The 20,991-nt window shown below is 43.9% G+C and overlaps 1 protein-coding gene across 2 annotated transcripts; it reads right to left on the bottom strand.

Moving 5' to 3' along the window:
- Positions 1–652: 652 nt before the first annotated feature.
- RDH11 (retinol dehydrogenase 11) lies at positions 653–19,609 on the bottom strand. 2 transcript variants are annotated; one of them, XM_058567181.1, is made up of 8 exons: positions 19,480–19,609; positions 16,078–16,196; positions 15,142–15,297; positions 13,884–13,988; positions 13,077–13,286; positions 9,030–9,219; positions 4,694–4,732; positions 653–2,531 (listed from the first exon to the last, which is right to left on the bottom strand). In XM_058567181.1, exons 1-8 carry the CDS (start codon positions 19,545–19,547, stop codon positions 2,429–2,431), a joined length of 990 nt encoding a protein of 329 aa, XP_058423164.1. In that variant the 5' UTR covers positions 19,548–19,609; the 3' UTR covers positions 653–2,428. The 2 variants fall into 2 exon arrangements, with proteins under 2 accessions (XP_058423164.1, XP_058423165.1); XM_058567182.1 differs by lacking the exon at positions 4,694–4,732 and having other exon boundaries at positions 19,480–19,606.
- Between the last annotated feature and the right edge of the window lie 1,382 nt (positions 19,610–20,991).

The following is a 20,991-nucleotide window of genomic DNA, read 5'->3' on the forward strand; positions in this document are numbered from 1 at the left end:
CCGCAAGTTGTAGTGTTAACAGTTACAAAGTCCTTACCTGCACTCCACGTTTTCATGGTTCAAGTGGCAGGAAATTCCTCATGCTTTGCCTATGGAACCGGTTCAGAAATGTTTGCTTGGCAACGGAATACTTAAAACTGCCCACACATATTAAAAGACACATGACTGCTCAGGGGGAAATGATTTTGTGATTTATATCTCCTGCATCCTTATTTTTATTAGACTGAGTTCATTGACTATTGATTCAACAAACTTTTGTTGAGCTCCTAATATTTATTGAGCATAGAGAGACAGCAGAGTCTGAGGTTGTTAGTGGCAGTGTATTGTGATATGTCCCATAGCATTGTGTTATAGAAGGGGCAGGTACAAAACGGAGAGAGAATAAATAGCCTGGGATGGAAAAAGTGACCTTACAAGATAAGTAGAAAATGGGTGAATGAGTAATCAAATCACACAACCAAAATTAATGGTATTTGAATTGAGACTATACTCTGGCTGGACTCTGGGACAAATTATCCTCAGAATGAGAAATGACTGCGTAACTGTAATAATGAAAAATGTTTTCTTCTTTTGACTATAATTAATTGTTTTCTTCTGTTGACTCTAATTAAGCTTATGTTTAATTCTTACAGTTTTTATTCTGGTAAATAAAAACATGATAATCAAAAAATGTTTATTTATCATTGACAGTTCTATATAAATCAGGTAAAATATTAATTCAGTTATTCTACTGCACTATTATCAAATTTTTCCATAAAATAACCATTTCTAAATATATAATTTAATGGTCAAAACAAGTTCAACAAAAGATTATTAATTTACAAATACACAAAGACTGTGATCCTATAACTCTTTTCCCCACCAAAGTGAACATATAATTGTCAGTCCAACAAAATCACAAACTTGTATTAGAAAACCATACTCCCAACAAGTGATGGGCACATTACCAATTCCTCAGACATCCTTTGACAGCATTACTTTTGATAAAAGTTCTCCAAATATGATGTAGACTTTTAGAAAATAGACATTTTAATCTTATTAAGATAATGAAATGCCCTGAAAGATTAGTAAATTGACTGTAATTACCAATATCAGTCCTTAAGATAATTTTACTGACTAAAGAATTGGGTTTTTTTGTTTTATTTTTGTTTGTTTGGGGTTATTCTCTGCCACATTGGCTGACTGGTGCGTGTTAAGATAGTACCTTGTCAGTCTTACTAACTCAAGTGCTCATCCTCAGTTCTTCTATAGCTGGATATTACCATCTGTAGCTGGGGTTTCTCTTTTTAATCCTTAACTAAGCCCTTCAATGCATGCATTATCTTCCAGGATTCTTCTCTTTCTTGAACTTCTTCCCTGCTACCCATGTGCTTCTTGGTGGGTTAGTTACCAGCATGCACAGAGTCTGCTTCCCTTTGCAGCTCTATCCATTTGTATCCAAGTCTAGATGACACTGGTTTGCTCCATCGCTATCATGTACCTGCACTAGGGTCCAGTTTAATACTGTTCCCTGGTGGCTGTTTTGAATTTTGTGAAAATACTCCCAACTGCATAAATACAGAAAGATATACGCAGTGACAATCACCAGATAGCCTTTCCTTTCTTCTGGTTTTCTAAGAGAAGCTAAAGCATGAAGGAGGAGGCCTCCACGGGTCTGGGGTCAGTAACTGAAGTAGGTGGCCCAGCTTCCCATACTGCTCCTTTCATTACCCCCTTGCTGGCCTGAGGAACAGCAGGAAAATGACAATTTAAATAGATTTTTATTTCTGCCTTCCCCCAAAACCCCACAAACTTCTTAGAAAAGGTAGCTCTTCTGTGGTCTAGGCATGGGAAAGTGTCTTAACAGCACTGGTTCTAGGTGGACAGAGATAAAACCATGTCACAATCCAGATTCAGTTAAGAGTTTCCTGAAAGAATCTAGATGTTGGCATCATGATGGTTTTCTTAAGAGGTGAGGGACAAGCCCTGCTCTTGGGCCAAGCCACTGTGACTCCTGGAGTTCAGCTGAGGCTGCAGTGTGGCTCTCTTGAAGTGAAGGTTGGTTGGTTGGGAAGAACTTCATTGTGAATAGGGAGGGTAGAAACTAGTTCAATTTGCCATAAAGCAGCCCTGCCATAGCTTAAGTTCTCCTAGGTAGTAGATTTCAGAAGGAGAATATGAGCTTTCAGGTCATATGAGGGTGTACTTACCCTATGATATCTTTAGTAACTCTGGTAGTAACAGTAGCAAAGTAAACCTGGACAAATGCAAGGTGTTTAGAAGAATCTGGCAGTGTACCCTGGACTTTCATCAGACATCAAGCAGGAAAGGCTGGAAGGTTTTCTCTCTTTGTGCTCAAGGTTTTGGCCATCCTGAAGGAGAAACATTCTGGCAGGGAGTACTGAGTAGTCTGCTGCACGCTGCTCTTGCGTCCAACTGCCACCACCTGTCAATCCCTAGTGATGCCCAGCAGGTCACAGCTGACGTCCCATAGCCGCCTTGCTATTGTCTCATTACGAGCCTTGGCAGAGACCCATGCCACATGGCACTCACTGGAAGGGAAAGAGAGAGGCTTAAAGCACAGGGTTGAGAAGTCTGCTCTCTGCCTGGGATAAGGAATAAGACAGAAAAAGGACCCAGGGATGACATGACCTTTAGGCGCTTCACAGGGCCAGTGTTTGTCCTCTCTCTTCATTCTCCAATCTTTACTCCAGAGAAAATGTAATTACCATTTTAGATCTCACTAGACCACCTCTGATCACAATGCTTTGTTTGATATATAATGCATATCATTTAGTCTTTATATTCTCCTTTGTATGTATATATTTAACTATAATATCAGTGCCAGCCTGACACCTGTGCTTGACCATCTTGTTCAAATAGGTCTCTGGGGTCCATTCTAGAGGACCTTGTATAGTGTCATGTGGCTGAGATCTTGCTATTTACATTGGTCACAGATGCTTGGAGTGGTAAAAAAAAAAAAAAAAAGCTACTTATTTCTGGTCTACCTGAAGTTATAACTATTTTAAAACTTGAATAACAAGTAAACCCAGCTTCATAAACAACAAAAGAAGGAAAAGATGAGAGCAGAGAAGAAATGGTAACAATAAGGTACCAGGTATTTCATACACCTTCTCTTCATTGCTATAATTCTAATTATTTTTAGACCCCATTACATGCAGGAGAGGTATTCCAACTCTGCATCGCACAGAAAATTTTCTCAAGGATAATTCTTTTACTCCTTTTTGTATTCTCTGCATTTGGTACACAGTAGGTATTCAATTAAGGGCTTTTTTTTTTTGGTGAGAAAGATGAGCCCTGAGCTAACATCCATGCCAATTCTCCTCTTTTTTGCTGAGAAAGACTGGCCCTGAGCTAATATCTGTGCCCATCATCCTCCACTTTATATGGGAGGCCGCCACAGGATGGCCTGACAAATGGTGCATTGGTGTGCGCCCGGGATCCAAACCCGGGCCGCCAGCAGCGCAGCGCGCGCACTTAGCTGCTACGCCCGGGGCTGGACCTGGCTTTTTTTTCCCCTAAATGACTGAATAAATAGATCACAATCTTTGAAATCATGTGAGAAGCAATTTTAAAAACTATACTATTTCAAGAAAACTGCTTCCTGGACATTCCAAGCAAATTCTGAAGGTGAAAAGGAGAGCTGGTACATCTGAAATAACCACATGAAGCAAACTCCTAATACCATGTCCATTAAGACAGTGCTACTCAAAGTGCAGGCTGTGGACCAGCAGCAGGAGCATCATCTGGGAACTTGTTAGAAATGCCAGTTCTCAGGCCCCACCCCAGACCTGCTGAATCAGAATCTCTGCAGTTGGGGCCCAGGAATCTATTTGCAACGAGTTCTCCAGACTGTTCTTAAACATACGAAAGTTTGAGAAAAACCACTTAAAGATACCTTTGTATTTAAAAAACAAGCCTTATAAGTTTAGTACTTCTATTTAAGGCAACTCACCAGCACAACCAGCACAACATAACATTTCTGAGTGAAAAGACCATCAGTGAGAACCAAAAGGCTCTGCATGACTCTCTGGAAATGAGTTGGCCTCTGTAAGCTTCTGCAGCCTCCACTGCACTATGCCTTACACTCTTCGTAGGTTTATGGTGAAGAGCGAATGACACAATGGACATGAAAGTGCCTTGTAAGCTATGACGTGCTGTAAAAATTATTCAAATACTACAGTAAAAGCTTTAAGTATGGTTATGGCATCGGCACAGTCACAGGCTGATATTTCCAGTGGGATTTTGGTAGGTATTAATCAGTAGGGGTAAAAGATTGTCTGACCAATTTCAAAACTTTCTACAAAGACACAGTAATCAAGACAGTGTGGTACTGGCATAAGTATGGACATATAAATGAATAAACGGAATTAAAAGTGCAGAAGTAAACACTTACATTTATGGTCAATTGTTTTTTGATAATGCTACTATTATGGACTGATTTGTGTCCCCCAAAATCCATATGCTGAAGCTCTAACCCCCAATGTGACTATATTTGGAGATAGGGCCTTTAAGGAGGTATTTCAGGTTAAATGAGGTCCTAGGGTGGGGCCCTAATCCAATAGGACTAGCGTCCTTATAGTAAGAGGAGGAGACACCAGGAGTGTACGTGCACAGAGGAAAGGCCACGGGAGGACACAGCAAGAAGGCAGCTGTCAGCAAGACAGGAAGAGAGGCATCACCAGAAACCAACCTTGCTGGCACCTTGATCTTGAACTTCCAGCCTCCAGCACTGTGAGAAAATAAATTTCTGTTCTTTAAGCCACCCAGACTGTAGTATTCTGTTATGGCAGCCCGAGCTGGACTAATATAGCTACTAAGACAATTGAATGGGGGAAAGAATAATCTTTTCAACAAAGCGTTCTTGGACAATTGGATATCCACATGCAAAAGAATGAAGTTGGACCCCTACATCATACCATATACAAAAATTAGCAAAAATGGATGATAGACCTAAAAATAATGCTCAAAGTATAAAACTGTTAGAAGAAAACAGTAATATATCTTTGTGACCTTGGGTTAGGCAATGGTTTCTTAGCTATGGCACCAAAAGCACAAGTGGCAAAAGAAAAAAATTGATAAATTAGACTTCATCAAAATTAAAAATTTTTATGCTTCAAAGGATACCATGAAGAAAGTGAAAAGACAAACCAATAGAATGGGAGAAAATATTTGCAAATCATCTATCTGATAAGAGACTTGTGTCTAGACTATATAAAGAACTATTACAACTAAACAATAAAAAGACAATAATCCAATTTAAAAATGGGCAAAGGGGCCGGCCCCGTGGCTTAGCGGTTAAGTGCGCGCGCTCAGCTGCTGGCAGCCTGGGTTCGGATCCCGGGCGTGCACCGATGTACCGCTTCTCCGGCCATGCTGAGGCCACGTCCCACATACAGCAACTAGAAGGATGTGCAGCTATGACATACAACTACCTACTGGGGCTTTGGGGGAAAAAATAAATAAACAAATAAAATTATAAAAAAAAAATGGGCAAAAGATTTGAATAGACATTTCTCCAACAAAGATATACAAATGGACAATAAGCACATGAAAAGATGCTCAACATCATTAGCAGGAAAATGCAAATAACAACTGCAATGAGATACTACTTGATACTTACTAGGATAGCTAAAATCAAAAGGACAGATGATAACAAGTGTTAGCAAGGATGTAGAGAAATTGGAACCCTGATATACTGCTTGTAACAATGTAAAATGGTGTAGCCACTTTGGAAAACAGTCTGGTTGTTCCTCAACAATTAAATATAAAGTTAACATATGACTCATAGTCCAGTGGAATTCCACTTCTAGGTACATAGTCAAGAGAAATGTCCATACAAAATTTGTACATGAAAGTTCATAGCAGCATCATTCAAAAAACCAAAAAGTGGAAACAATCCAAATGCCCATCGACTGACGAATGGATAAATAAATGTGGTATATCTATAAAATGAGATATTATTTGACAATAAAAAGGAATGAAGTACTGAAACATGCTTTGGCATGGATGAACCTTCAGGACGTGCTAAGTGAAAGAAGCCAGTCACAAAAGGCCACATATATATGATTCCATGCATATGAAACGTCCAGTACAGGCAAATCCATAGAGAGAAAAAGTAGATTAGTGGTCAGGCAGAAAGAACAACCAGCGCACGTGCAAAGGCTTCAATCAAGACAGACTTATTATTATTTTTTTTGTGTGTGAGGAAGATCAGCCCTGAGCTAACATCTGATGCCAATCCTCCTCTTTTTGCTGAGGAAGACCGGCCCTGGACTAACATCCATGCCCATCTTCCTCTACTTTATACGGGACGCCGCCACAGCATGGCTTGATGAGCGGTGCATTGGTGCACGCCTGGGGTTCCAAACCTGCGAACCCCAGGCCACAGAAGCAGAGTGCATGCACTTAACTGCTACACCACCCAGCCGGCCCCAAGACAGACTTTTTTTACTTTCATTTCTTGATAGTGGTCTACATGGCTGTTGCTGGATCTTCAAAATGCTTAAAACTGAGAATCCATGGCACTGGAAAGGCTTTTCAAAAGTCAATTTAATAATCATAGATTTGAGGCTGACTTTCTTTAAACCACTCAGTCAAAACCAAGAAACGGTTCTTTCTCTCTCTCTCTCTCTCTTTTTTTTTTTTTGCTGAGGAAGATTGGCCCCGAGCTAACATCTGTTGCCAATCTTCCTCTTTTTGGTTGAGGAAGACTGTCCCTGAGCTAACATCTGTGCCAATCTTCCTCTATTTTGTATGTGGGACGCGCCACAGCATGGCTTCATGAGCGGTGTGTAGGTCCGCCCCTGGGACCTGAACCCGTGAACCCCAGGCCGCCAAAGCAGAGCACGAAAATTAACCACTACGCCAGCAGGCCGGTAAAGGGCATTTCTTTTCTAAAATCTCCAAGGAAGAAGAATCCAGTCACTCTTGGAAAATCACTCCAGCATACAAAACTAAATAATCTATCTTCCGGAACTCAAGACCCACATTTCCAACCGTCTCCTATACATTTCTACTCACATGTCTTATGGATGACACACTCAACATGTACAGAGCCAGGTGTATTACATAGTGGGCAATTGTTACTCTTTGGTTGAACATCCATTCCACATTCTTCTGGCAATAGCAACCTGATTTCTTTCTGTGGAAGTACCTCTTCCCTTCGGATATAATTTGAAGAGCCCATTAATCAAGTGCCTGCCTGTCCTCCTCTAGCCAAGGGAGTGGGGGTGAGGGGATGAAAAGCAGAGATCGTGGGGAGGAGGGAGATCCAATGCTTCCTCCCTGCAGAGTGGCTGGTGAGCAACAAAACAGACTGAAGACAGCTGGTGTTCACTCGCTCCAGCAGCACTGCCCCGGCCAGCCAACTGGCCACTCTGACTGTTCTAAGCCTGCCTCTTCAGTCTTCCCTTTTGACCTACGAGTACCCTCATGTTTTCATAAATTTCCTTCTTGCTTAAGTTAGCCAGAGTCCATTTCTGCTGCTTTGGAATCAAAGACCCTAAGCTATACACATTATTTTTCCATGTCTGTTGTCTCAGTTAATGTCACCATCGATCTCCCAATAACTCAGGCTTCAACCCTGGTCACCAAATTCTCCCCAAACCCCTCACTCAACTGGTCATCAAGTGGTAAAAATTCTGCCTCTTCAGGGCCTCTCTCACTTAACCATTCTTTTCATTCCAATTGTCATTATCCTAAATCAGGAACTCATGATCTCTCACTTGGGGTATTTATTCATTCATTAAACAAAGTCACCAAGGATGTTCTTCTAAAGCTCAGACCAGATTATGTCTCTTTCTATTGAAACAACTTCTGTGGTTCCTCTCTAAGTCTGGCATTACAGCCTTTCATGATCTGACTGTCTATCTTTCGTTGCAATCTTAATTTATTACAGCTCTTTCTCTAAAATTTCATGTTATTTCCACAAAATCTTGAAGGTGGAGGTAAAATCATGTTAAATTTTTGATCTTATGTGATATCTGTGATTTGCTTCAAAATAATATGGAATGAGAAAAATATGGGAAAGCATAGTGAATGGGGATGAGGCAGGACTGGCCATGAGTTAATGGTTGTTGAGGCTGGATTATGGGTATATGAGGACTCAACACGCTATTTTGTCTATTCCTGTGTAAACTTAAATTTCTCTACAATATATAGTTTTAAAAGTCTTCATGTATTCGAGAAGGAAGTCTATTGATACTATTTCAGTCCTGAAGGCAATAGAGAAATATGATTCTAAATCTTTTTTTTTTTGCTTGAGGAAGATTCGCCCTGAGCTAACATCTGTGCCAACCTTCCTCTAGTCTTTACGTGGGTCACCGCCACACCATGGCTTGATGAGTGGTGTAGGTCTGCGCCCAGGATCCAAACCCGCGAACCCAGGCTGCCAAAGCAGAGCGTGTGGAGCTTTAACCACTCGGCCATGGGGCCAGCTCCTCAAAATCTTTTTAATGTAAAAAAATAGAACTAGGAGTCCAAAAAGGAAGAAAGACAACTGGACTAACATAAAAAAATGTAGGAAGAAAAGAAACAGCTAGAAAGCATAATCATCAGTATAAAAGATGGCATGAATAAAATCTAGCAGTTACCACAAAAAAATGTGAATGGGCCAGAGTCCCCTATTAAAAGATAAAAACCCTAGAGTCAAAAGACAAAAGCTGTGTTGGACAACGTATTTTTTTTTTTTTTTTTGTGAGGAGGACTAGCCCTGAGCTAACATCCAATGCCAATCCTCCCCTTTTTTCTTGAGGAAGACTGGCCCTGGGCTAACATCCGTGCCCATCCTCCTCTACTTTATACAGGACGCCGCCACAGCATGGCTTAGCAAGCAGTACGTGGGTGCGCGCCCAGGATCTGAACCTGCGATCCCTGGGTAGCTGCAGCGGAGTGCGCGCATTTAACCGCTGTGCCACAGCGCTGGCCTCAGCAATGTACTTTTTAAAAAGGGTATGGCATACCAAACAAATGCAAATTATTTCCTTTGGGCAATAAAATTCCATCTTCAAAAATAGATACATTCATACCTGAAATGATTCCCACTTAGAATCTCAAGACCTTCTGTTAATGCACAGTATAGGCTGGTCTGGGCTCCCTGCTGAGGAGTCTTGATGAAAAAGGAGAAAAGCCACCATATCCATCTCATGACAGATGAGTGCCGAACCAATTCAGAGTCGACTGTGCCGGGGTGTACAGAATATGTCGTAACGCCAGAGCCTGATGGGGGTGCCATACAGAGAGGAGAAGACAGGAGGTGATGTTGCTGAATGGCCAAAGAGTGCAGAGGATGTGATTAATCATTGACCCCATATGGACTTCCTTCCCACGGTGGTATCACAAGCACTCCTCACAGTAAGTCATACCTCCATTTCACAGATTAAGATTAAGGCTCAGAGAGGCTGTTAATTATTAGGAAGCAGCAGAGCCAGGACCTGACCTCTTAGCAGCACTTAACATTTTTGACCACTTTCTTCTTGTTTTTTTTGTGTGTGTGAGGAAGATTAGCCCTGAGCTAACATCCAGTGCCAATCCTCCTCTTTTTGCTGAGGAAGATTGGCCCTGGGCTAACATCCATGCCCATCCTCCTCTACTTTACGTGGGATGCCGCCACAGCATGGTTTGCGGTGCGTCAGTGTGCGCCCAGGATCTGAACCGGCGAACCCCGGGCCACCGCAGCAGAGCGCGCGCACTTAACCGCTTACGCCACCGGGCCGGCCCCTCTACCCAAACTTTAAATGTTGGAGTTCTCAGGGCTCACTAAACTCCCTCTCTATAACTTTATAGCATTCACATTTTTATCTATGGTCCAAACCACTCCTTTGAACTCTTGGCTGACTATGAGACACAGTATAATGTGGTCATGAAGGGCATGGACTTTGTAGTCAGACTGCCCAGTTTCAAATCCCAGCTCTACCACTCATTAGCTGTGTGACCTTGGGCAAGCTCCTACTGTCGTGACTCAGTTTCCTCATCTGTAAAATGGGGATAATCATAATACTTGCACCTCACAGGGTTGTTCTGAGGATTAACTGAGTTCATACGTAAAAGAGCTTAGAATAGTGTCTGGTGCATGGGAAGTGCTAAATGACACTTATGCATGTGCTATTTCAGTTCCCCAGTTCTTTACCAGAAACCTTGGGGCCAGATATGTTTACAAGTTTTTTTCTGATTTTGTAAAGGTAATACTTTAGATATACTATTACCTATTCTTCTAGTACAGGTGAGGTTTTGCTGCCAAATCAGTTTTGGTGTTAAGCTTATGAAAAACATGAGTTTTCAGGCCTTTTTGGATTTCAAAACTGCAGAAAAAGGACTGGGACCTGTATTACTTTCAATTTGATGGCTATTCTTTTTTTTTTTTTTTTTTTGGTGAGGAAGATAGGCCCTGGGCTAACATCTGTTGCCAATTTTCCTCTTTTTGCTTGAGGAAGATTGTTGCTGAGCTAACATCTGTGCCAATCTTCCTCTATTTTGTATGTGGGACGCCACCACAGCATGGCTTGATGAGTGGTGTGTAGCTCTGCACCCAGGATCCAAACCCACGAACCCCGGGCCACCCAAGTGGAGCGCACAAACCCAACCACTATGCCACTGGGCCGCCCCCTTGACATCTACTCTAAATGACCCATAGTAATGCAGACTCAGAGGTCCAAAACTGACTTCATGCTTTTAAGGCCAAACCTGGTTATTGCAGTGTTTCCTATACTCCCAACCAGGGAGTATAAGCAGGCACGTGGGAGCAATTCTTAAAGATTCCCCACCTCACCTTGCATATCCAATTAACAAGCCCTGTGGTTTTCCCATCCTAAATACCTCTCAGGAATGTCTACTACCCTCCATCTCCACCACCCTAGTCCAAGTTACCCTCATTTCTCACCTTGACCACAGAAATCGCCTGCTGCATCCACTCCTGCCTCCATTAAAAAAAGGCTTTCATTTTAAAGCTTTGCCATTGCTCTTAGAATAAACACTAAAATCCTTACTGTGGCCTTTAAAGATTTCACCTATACCCCGCCAATTTCAGCTCAGACCTCAATTCTTCTTACTTTCTACATTCTAACATAATAGCCTTCTGTTTCTCAAACTGAGCCCAGACCTTTGTTCATTCTCTTCCTTCTGCCTGGAACATTCCTCAGCTGCCTCACCCCACCCACAGTGTAACCCATTTAATTTCTAATCATCGTGCAAGGGCTCAGCTTGCAACTCGCTTTCTCAGAAAAGTTCTCAGGATCTTCCCTGATCCCTCGGACTGAATAAGATCCCCTCTCAAATCCATTAGAGGTCCTTGTACTTCCCCTTTCTAGCATTTATCACAATTACAATTAAACAACAACAACAAAAAGGAAACAATCTAGATGTTGTTAAGGAAATGGATAAATAAACTAAGGCACATCTGTATAATGAAATACAATGCAACCAACAAAAGGAGTGGGGTGAATCGCTATGTACTACATGGAAAGATCTCCAGGACACTGTGTTGGAATTTCAGTCCCTAATGTAAGATATGTACATATGTAAATGCATAAGAAAAGGACAGCAGAGGGTCATATCAAGTTGTTGATGGTGACTTCTTGAGGGGAGAAAAGCAGGAGGTGGAGAGGGGGGAAGAAGTGAAGGGGGTTTTTCACCTTTAACTCTACATGCTTCCACATTATTTGAACTTTTTTGCGTGTGTGTGAGGAAGATCAGCCCTGAGCTAACATCCGTTGCCAATCCTCCTCTTTTTGCTGAGGAAGACTGGCCCTGGGCTAACATCTGTGCCCATCTTCCTCTACTTTACATGGGATGCCACCACAGCATGGCTTGACAATCAGTGCGTCGGTGCATGCTCGGGATCCAAACCTGTGAACCCTGGGCCGCCAAAGCGGAGCGTGAGCTTTTAACTGCTATGCCACCGAGCCGGCCTCTATTTGAACTTTTTACAATGAGAATTATTCATGCATTAGTAGACTGATTTTACATGTGAAAGTTGCATAATTACTTGTTAATTGTCTCTTTCCTCCATTGGATGTAAACCAAATCAAGGAAGAGACAGTACCTGTTTTGTGACCACTCTATCCCCAAGCCCCTTACCCAGGGCACAGAAAAGCACTGAATACATGTCAGTTGAAAGGGTGAATGAATGACTCTTCTGTCATGCCCAGGTTCCTTTCATTGCACCACAGCTATTTCCCACCTAATCCTCACATCTATCAGGCTTCCTCACTCGTGTATCCTCTGCTTTTATCTGGGCCTTACAGCTGGGCCCATCTCTCCACCTCCAGGCCCCTTTAGCTCCCTGACCAACCCTTTGGGTAGTTCTCACCATCCAGTTACCCTGATCCATCCTGAGCTGATAAAGGATGTCAAGCCCTAGGCACAGACTGGGCATAGGAACTGAGCTGACCACCAGCTTCCTTCTTCCCCATCTTACAGCTGTCCATGTGGTTTGATGATTCTGTTCCAACAATAGGGCTCCTGTGTCTGATTCCTTGAGCCTGAATTCTGCCTGCCTCAACTCCTAAGCAACTCTAATTGTCCGCCTTGGATTTCCTTTGTCTTTATTGGAAATCCAGAGTACACAGTGCTAAGACCTCTGTTTATTTGTGACTGGAGACTCCCCTCCTCAAGGATACATTTCCCGCTATTTGACCCTTTGCTGTTAGGGAGACCGCTCCCACCATAGTCCAAGCACCTGTTATATCTAGTTGTATCTAGTGCCAGTTCAGGTCACTCCCTCCTACCTAGTCTCACTATGAGCATAAAACCATGACTTGCTCATGAGGCCTGAATGAACTAGGACAATAACCTGTGAAGTAGTCCCATTTTACATGAGGAAATAAGTCTTGAAAAGTTAAGTAATGTGCTATAGGTCACACAGCCAGTAAGTGGTAAAGCCAAGCCTTCACACTCAAAGTCAGAATCTCCCCGTCTCCTGCCAGTCACCTCCAATATTAAGTTGTGGGCTGCTTATGAAAACTATACCCAATTATAGTCATAGAAGAAGGTCCGGTCCAGGGGAGAGGCTCTATTCCTGTGGATTTTAGCTACTTTCCACTGACTCATGTCTCCATATTCATTTCTTCTAAGCTTACCTTTTAGCCTCCGGGCCAGCTCCCGAGTGAAGAGAATGTTGGCTAATTTGCTGTGACAATAGGCCAGACCTGCACTGTAGAATTTCTCACCCTGCAGGTTATGGAAATGGATCCTTCCCAGGTGATGTGCTAAGGAAGACACATTCACTACCCTTGATGGGGCAGATTCCTTCAGCTTCTCTAGTAGCAGATGGGTCAGGAGGAAGTGACCTAGGAGAAAAACTAGGATTAACAGGGTTCAGGACCAACGCAAGGGTGAAGAGAGTCATCGTGGCAGCGCTCAGCTGTGGGAGGCAGAGAATGCAGGAATAAGACTTTTGGCGTCATTAATTCATTATCAACGACAGAACAATTCAGTGAGCGCTGAGGGAATGAGGAACAGCCAAAGACATGAGACATCTTTCTATGAAGTAGGTCTGGAGTATGTGCAGTCCCATCTATTCCAATTTTGATTAATATCACTCTTAAAGAGCACACAGCCTCTGTCTGATGCTGGCCACAAGGACCACTACAAAGAAGCAACACAGCCCCCAATCCAAACAGACCGTTCAAAAATGCCTCAAGGTAAATTGAATCTAAAAAAAAAACACTGAATCTGGAGCACAGATTAAAAAGTGGGTGGAACCTCAGGCGGGCTTTAGGTTTATTCCTCACCTTTCAGGCAGGACCATTCTATTCATTATCTACTTATGGTCTATTATGGCCCAGAGGTCCAATCACACAACAAAGAAGACTCAATCTGACCCCTAAGTTTCCAAGGAGAACTTTAGGTTCCCTCTAGCTTCATGATGAGGCCAGATTCCTTACCCAAGTGGTTGACTCCCATGTGCATCTCAAAGCCGTCCGCTGTCTTGGAGTAGGGACACATCATCACTCCCGCATTGTTGACCAAAATGTGGAGATGCTTTTCCTCTGCAGGGAAGAAGAGACACAGTGTGGGAGTGGCCAGCAACAGCTGTTACATCTTAGAAATCTGCCTCACGCCCAGGCTTTGAAAATGTGGATGCAGGACTTCCATCTTTCCTGTTTTCCCTTCATACTTTTTTTTTGTACTGTTTTTCATTGCAAGACTTTAGTTGAATCCTACATACTTTTACAACAGGGCAAAATTCCATCTTATCCTACCAAACGGCCTTTCCAACCTTTCCAATTCAGGAGCTACTTACTCACTGCTCCTGGGAAGTGTTCTATCCATCTCTTCCAGTAACAAGACTTCCCAAGCTGAATGGGAAGATTCCAAAGCACGAGAAGGGAGGATGTTCTGTATGCACCTCTGCCACTGGGAGACAGGCCCCAAAAGAAATACTAGTTGTTACCTCTTTCTTGCATCTGCCAACTTTCTCTCATGGTTTATTTTCTCATGTAGTTTGTAACTTCTGACTATGAGCTCATATCAGTGGAAGCTGTTTTCCTTAGGAGGCCTAGATCCCTGGGTTATGAGGGGATATGCTTACAGAGTGTTCTTGGATTTGCTTTTCATGTGATACTATAGGGGTTGATGTTAATTTCTCAGCTCAAGATTCTTGCACCATTTGGTGGTGTGAATGAATTCCCCCCATAGACGATGCCAGCTTGAGGTTCTCATTTCTTGCAGATGATCCATCCATGTCCTAAGGAGATGATAAACTTCTTCTTCATGGCCCTGAGCTGGTGGCCTGGGTTTTTTTAAGCCCCTATACCATGGACCAGATGGCATTTTGTGAATCTCAACCTTATGTGGAGCCTCAGATACAGCTCCCCAGCTCTCAAGGGCCTGAGGCCTCATCTCCTATCCCTGTATGGGTATTTAGACCCCAGACCCTAAACTCTACATTGAGTTCTGATACTCCCGTGAGATTTCTGGCTTTAGTTCTTACAGACTGCTATGACTTTTTGAATTCACTTTTTGTTTCTGCCTCTTGAGTATGTCCCTTTGTTACTAATGTGTTCAGCTATGAATCAAAAGTTTTGGGTTATATTTTATCTAGCATTTCTATGTATTAGAGAGGGAGTGGGATCTTTTCCTTTTAGGTAAGTCTGCCATGTTGATTGCAAGACCTACAGCAATCTCTGGTTCTACACTTACCTGCTAAGAAGTCCTTAGCAAAGGCTCGAATAGATTTAGTATCAGCCAAATCCAGTTTTCTCACCAACACCTGTTGGTTCCCTGTCACGGTCTGGATCTCTCTGGCCACCAGTTCGCCCTTTTGCACATCCCGGCAAGCTAAATATACACGGGCTCCTGTCAGCCAACATATAAAAGAGACAAACTGTCAGCTGTTTTTGAGTGGGCATTATAGACCTAATATTGAGGTTGAATGTTATCTTCCACTGTTTTTTGTTTTTTGGTGAGGAAGATTGTCCCTGAGCTAACATCTGTTCCAATCTTCTTCCATTTTGTATATGGGATGCCACCACAGCATGGCTTGAGGAGTGGTGTGTAGGTCCGTGCCCAGGATCCGAACCCACCAACTCTGGGCTGCCAAACCGGAGCGCACAAACTTAACCACTACCCCACTGGGCCAGCCTCTTCTACTGTTTTTTTTTTTAAAAAAGAATTTTAGGGCCGGCCCCGTGGCTTAGCGGTTAAGTGCGTACGCTCCGCTGCTGGCGGCCCAGGATCGGATCCCGGGCGCGCACTGATGCACCGCTTCTCCGGCCACGCTGAGGCCACGTCTCACATACAGCAACTAGAAGAATGTGCAGCTATGACATAAAACTATCTACTGGGGCTTTGGGGGGAAAAATAAATAAATAAAATTATAAAAAAAGAAAAAAAAGAATTTTATCCCTACTTCACAACAGAGATATCTAATGAGCAAATCAGGAAAGAAAAACAAATCAATAATATTCATTAAGTGTCTATTATATGCAGAGCATTGTACGAGGTGCAGACCAGCAAATCAGTGGGGCACTTAGAATGTTCTTGAATTCCAAGATTGGAAGGAAATAATGAGAACGGTCATCACTGTGAGGGGTAAAATGACAACAGCAGGAGGGAATTAGAAGCATGTGTACTTGCCTCTTTGAGCCAGCTCTTTGGCTGTCTCCTTCCCAATGCCTGTGTTGGCTCCAGTGACCACAGCTACCTTCCCGGGAAGCTGGATGGTTGATGTACACACCCCACTGGACAGCATTTTCCTGCAGACAAGGAGAGCTCATCAGTTCTTCATTCTCTTTGTCTCAGCCAGAGGTTCCTGCAACCCACTGCGTCTTCAGATCCCAAGGCTGAGGTTTGCTTTGGTTCCTTCTACTGCTATCCTTTTAAAGATTTAAGGAAGGTTGAAGGAAAGAAAACAAAAGTTTTCTGCTCTTGTACAAGATTTTCTTGCTCAAGAGTTTTCTGCTCCTGCTTAAGGACAAAAGTGATTCTACTACAAGGGAAAACCTTAGAGCTGCTCCCTGCAGTACAAGAACTGGATGAATATTTGATTAGCCAGGCTCCTGGCCTCGCCTGAGCTCTTCCATAGGCTTAGGAAATCACAAGACTCAGCCAAGAAGAAGAAAGAGCTGGTCTATTTATGTCAATCTGTCCATAACTGGCACTTTATGGCCTTGATAAATAGTTAATCCAACATGAAAAGTTAAAATCAGGAAAGCTTGTCAACTTGGGACAAAAAAATACAAAAAAAACCACAGACACAATTAAAAACAAGACAAAGATGAAACCAGTAAACAGTTAGCCATTGATGATTAGGCAGCTAGTAACTAAAGTTTTTTTTGCAATTACTAATTATAGCTTTAGGGGCCGGCCCTTGGCTTAGCGGTTAAGCACATGCGCTCTGCTACTGGCGGCCTGGGTTCGGATCCCAGGCGCGCACCGACGCACCGCTTGTCTGGCTATGCTGAGGCCGCGTCCCACATACAGCAACTAGAAGGATGTGCAACTATGACATACAACTACTGGGGCTTTGGGGAGAAAAAGGGAAAAAAACCAAAAACTAATTATAGCTTTTAGCTGTTCACCCACCCACTGTTAACTGTGCTGCTCAGGCAATATACCATCTGACTCCCACTAGGTTCCTATAGACAACATCTCCCTGGCACCTGGGTCACCATGATAAGAGATGTTTGAGCTGTTTTTCAGGAATTAGGACCCCCTTGTCCAGTTCAGGGTGGTTGAGACCACCAACCCATCAACTGGGCCTGCCCAGGTGCCGGATAAGTGACCTTTTAGATGTCAAGAGGCTAAAGACTCCACCCTCAGGATATGCTAATACCACCATTTTGTGAAGATGCGTCCTACAAAGAGGCATGAAGTCTGACTACACTCGCGCAGATCACCAGTTACCTTACTTCTCCTTACCACCAATCATCTATCCCCACACATCAGACCACCTTGCCCCCGACCCCATAAATATCCCTGAGTCCTCATTTTTGAGGTGGCGGATTTGAGACTTATTTCACTTCCTCACTTGGCTGCCTTGTTATTAAAACCCTCTCCCTGCTGCAATTTCATTCTTTCGGTGATTGGCTTTCTGGGCGACAGGCAAAAACAAACCTGGTTCAGTAACAAAGAAAAGACGTAAATAAGTAAAAAGGGATTCAAGTCCTGGTTTAATTAATTAGAGTCCTTGTTCCTAAGCACTATACTATCCTGTTTTTCCAAAGGAATGAATGCACAAACAGGTATTAGTAGGCCTCAGATTGTTCTTTTCCTTGCAAATCTTGGGAATCAATTTAAAAGAATCTGTTGACCAGGAGATGCACTTTTTTTTTTTTTTTAAAGATTTTATTTATTTTCCCCCTAAAGCCCCAGTAGATAGTTGTATGTCATAGGTGCACATCCTTCTAGTTGCTGTATGTGGGACGTGGCCTCAGCATGGCTGGAGAAGCGGTGCATCCGTGCGCGCCTGGGATCCGAACCCGGGCCGGCAGCAGCGGAGCGCACGAACCCAACGGCTAAGCCACGAGGCCGGCCCAGGAGATGCACTTTTAAAGAGCATTTCTCCCATTTTCATTGAACTTGGAATTGCAAGGTACATACTCCTAGCTACTAAAGCTACTGGCTTAGTGCAAATGGGCCAATAAGGAAGCAAACTAACTCCTGGTGCCCACCAACCACTACCTTTCTCCTCAGAGAACAAGCCACCCTGCTGTTTCCCACATCCCTTCAGCTTTAGCTCCAGGAGCAACAACATACCAGGACCTCTGCTCAGCTCTTCCTTCTCCTTGACCAGCAGAAATAAAAGACACAATCAACTATGAAAATCCAGCTCTGGCCTAGCCCCCACGACCTAACTAGGTGGTTGGGGATACGACCCTTGGAGTAAAATCTTCCTTAGAAAAATCTTGCTGAGGTATGAGCACTATTTTCAGTTCAGGTTCAACTTTTCATTGAGATTCTATGTGGATAAGAAGATCTTGTGGTGCAAAGAGATAAAAAGCCGCGTTTTCATCTGATTATGGGCACCCATGTGTGCCTAGAAGTGGAAGCGCTGGGTGTTCAGAGCGGAGGGAAAATACAACTGGAATAGTGGCACGAGGGAGGCGGGGAAGGAGGAAAGAAGAGGTGAATACAGTTAACAAATTGTTGAGTGTGATCTAGCGAGCCTTCAACACCCCGACCTAACTTGCCTCCTCCACCCGGAGGAAGGAGTGTGTCTCTTCAGTCACTGGTCCACCGTCACTACTGGTGACTTACCCAGAACCAATCAGCAGGCTGCCTGTTGTACAACTCGCTGCTGATTCTCTGGGGCACTAAGCCAGCCATTGGCTGGTGTGTCACCTGGTCAAGAGCCCACTATCCTCACCCTCTTCGCCCCACCCCTAAACCCAGGGGCATGACAGATCCCCCGGATGCTCCTGCTCCGAACTCTGGATAAGGTTCATGATGCAACCCTTTCATTTCTCTCCTTTGCAACATCTTTCCAGAGAAAGAGTGAATCTAACAGCAACAACAGAGCGAGCAATGGGGCTGCGGCTGCAGATGTCACGATTCCCATCTACAGACAGTTTCAGAAGCAAAAAGTCGAATCGCTCCCTTGCACTTCAAAGGATGGAAGCAAGAAGCTAGACGGGGCTGTTTTAGGGAGCCAGAGCTAAGGGAAAAACAGTCTTGAGGGTTACATCCCATTTTAGGGTCTGAACACTCAAAGCTGTAAACTTAAGTGTTTGAAGTAGCCTCGCACTCGGGGTTCCCTGGAGCTAGAAGCAGGGGCTGCTTAGACGGAAAAAAGGGCCAGGAGAAACAAAGCAGGGAACCCGGGACTACAGCCTCTTCTCAGGGCCTGGGGTCTCCTAGTCTCGCCCTCCCCACATCCACGGCATCTGGACCTACGCCGATCAACCCAACTCCCAAGCCTCCGCCTACTTGGAGCCCTCCAGGGAGCTTTCCTTTTCCTTCTTTTGAAGAACAGAGCTTCGGTAAAAATTAATGTCCCCCTGAAGACTTCTCACGAGAGGGCAATACATTTCCACAGACCTGATTTGGGGTGCAGCGATGTACAGCAGAAGGGGGAGAAGGAAGAGCAGGAGCAGGACCCCAATCATCTCGCCGGGAAGGAAGCTGCAGATGCAGGAGCCGAGCGAGAAGTCCCAGCGTGCTGGCCGACCGCGGCTTCTTTTCCCAGACACGCCCTAATAAAGGACGGCAGCCCAGAGCAAAGCCGTCTGGGAAATGTAGTCCAAAGCCTAGCGTGGACTAACCGGCGGTGAGTGTGCTGTTCCCAGGTGCTGAAAGAAGTTGAACCGTGCACCAGATGCGCAGTAGATCCCCCACCATCTAGGGTCTGGGGCCTTTGGGATCATCCAACCACCTCTCCCACAGCCCTTCTGGCCACCAGGGTTCTCGTGAAATCTTCCCTGTCCGCTATCTCCCGGTGCCAAAGTTTAGACGCTGCTTCAGTTTTCCCCGATCGTGGTTAGGCAGTAACCGCATTGTTTCTCCTGGAGATCAAATACTGGCGTCTGGGAAATGTTGTAAGGCCGATTACACAGGAGAAGAACGGTTGGAGTCTGACAGTTGGTAAGGGAGGGGGAGGTGGGAATTCCTCCTTAGGGATTCAGTCATCCAGTCCAGCGGAAGCGATGGATCCCTGAAGCCATCCCCAGGAATCACTTTATTGTGTCTGTTTTGAATTATAATGGTAACTATCATAATTTTCCCGGTGTTTGAGTGTTAATTGATAATAGAATGTGGTTTTCTTGATGACTTGGGTTAATTATATTAACTCCCAGAGTAGTAATGAATTTCTCAGATTAGCACAGTTGGTTTTGCCTATTCATGAAAGTATTTAATCCCGTCTTGAATTAAGGCCATGAAAATTCTCTGGCAAAAAGCAGGTTGCCTGTTCAGTCATTCCTTTCAGCTCTGCCGTCTGAGGCCCGTATCTGGTTTCCAGGGGGTGAAGGTGGGGGATGTTTTAACAAGTCAATGTCTGTGTGTGATTCCTGCCTGCACACAGTAATGTATTCTGGTTCTTCTGGATAATTCATTTCCATTTGATGGAAAGACGCGTGTTCCAAGCTCAATGTGAACCAATATATTTTAGAGCAATTGGAGAGAAGAGGGTTTTCTTTACAGATACAAATTTCTACTGATTTAGCATTAGATTATCTAATAATCATCATATTTTGTCACATGCTCATTATTGTCTTACCTAATATTTGTATAGCGTTTTACATCTTTATTAAAAGCCTTTCATGGCCGGCCCCATGGCTTAGCGGTTAAATGCGTGCGCTCTGCTGCTGGCGGCCCAGGTTCGGATCTGCGGCATGCAGCAACGCACGGCTTCTCCAGCCATGCTGAGGCGGTGTCCTACATACAGCAACCAGAAGTGCAACTATGACATGCAACTATCTACTGCGGCTTTGGGGAAAAAAAGAGGAGGATTGGAAATAGATGTTAGCTCAGAGCCAGTCTTCCTCAGCAAAAAGAGAAGGATTGGCATGGATGTTAGCTCAGGGCTGATCTTCCTCACAAAAAAAATAAGTA

This window comes from Diceros bicornis, chromosome 24, assembly GCF_020826845.1.
Source record: "Diceros bicornis minor isolate mBicDic1 chromosome 24, mDicBic1.mat.cur, whole genome shotgun sequence".
In the NCBI taxonomy this organism is placed as follows: Eukaryota; Metazoa; Chordata; class Mammalia; order Perissodactyla; family Rhinocerotidae; genus Diceros; species Diceros bicornis.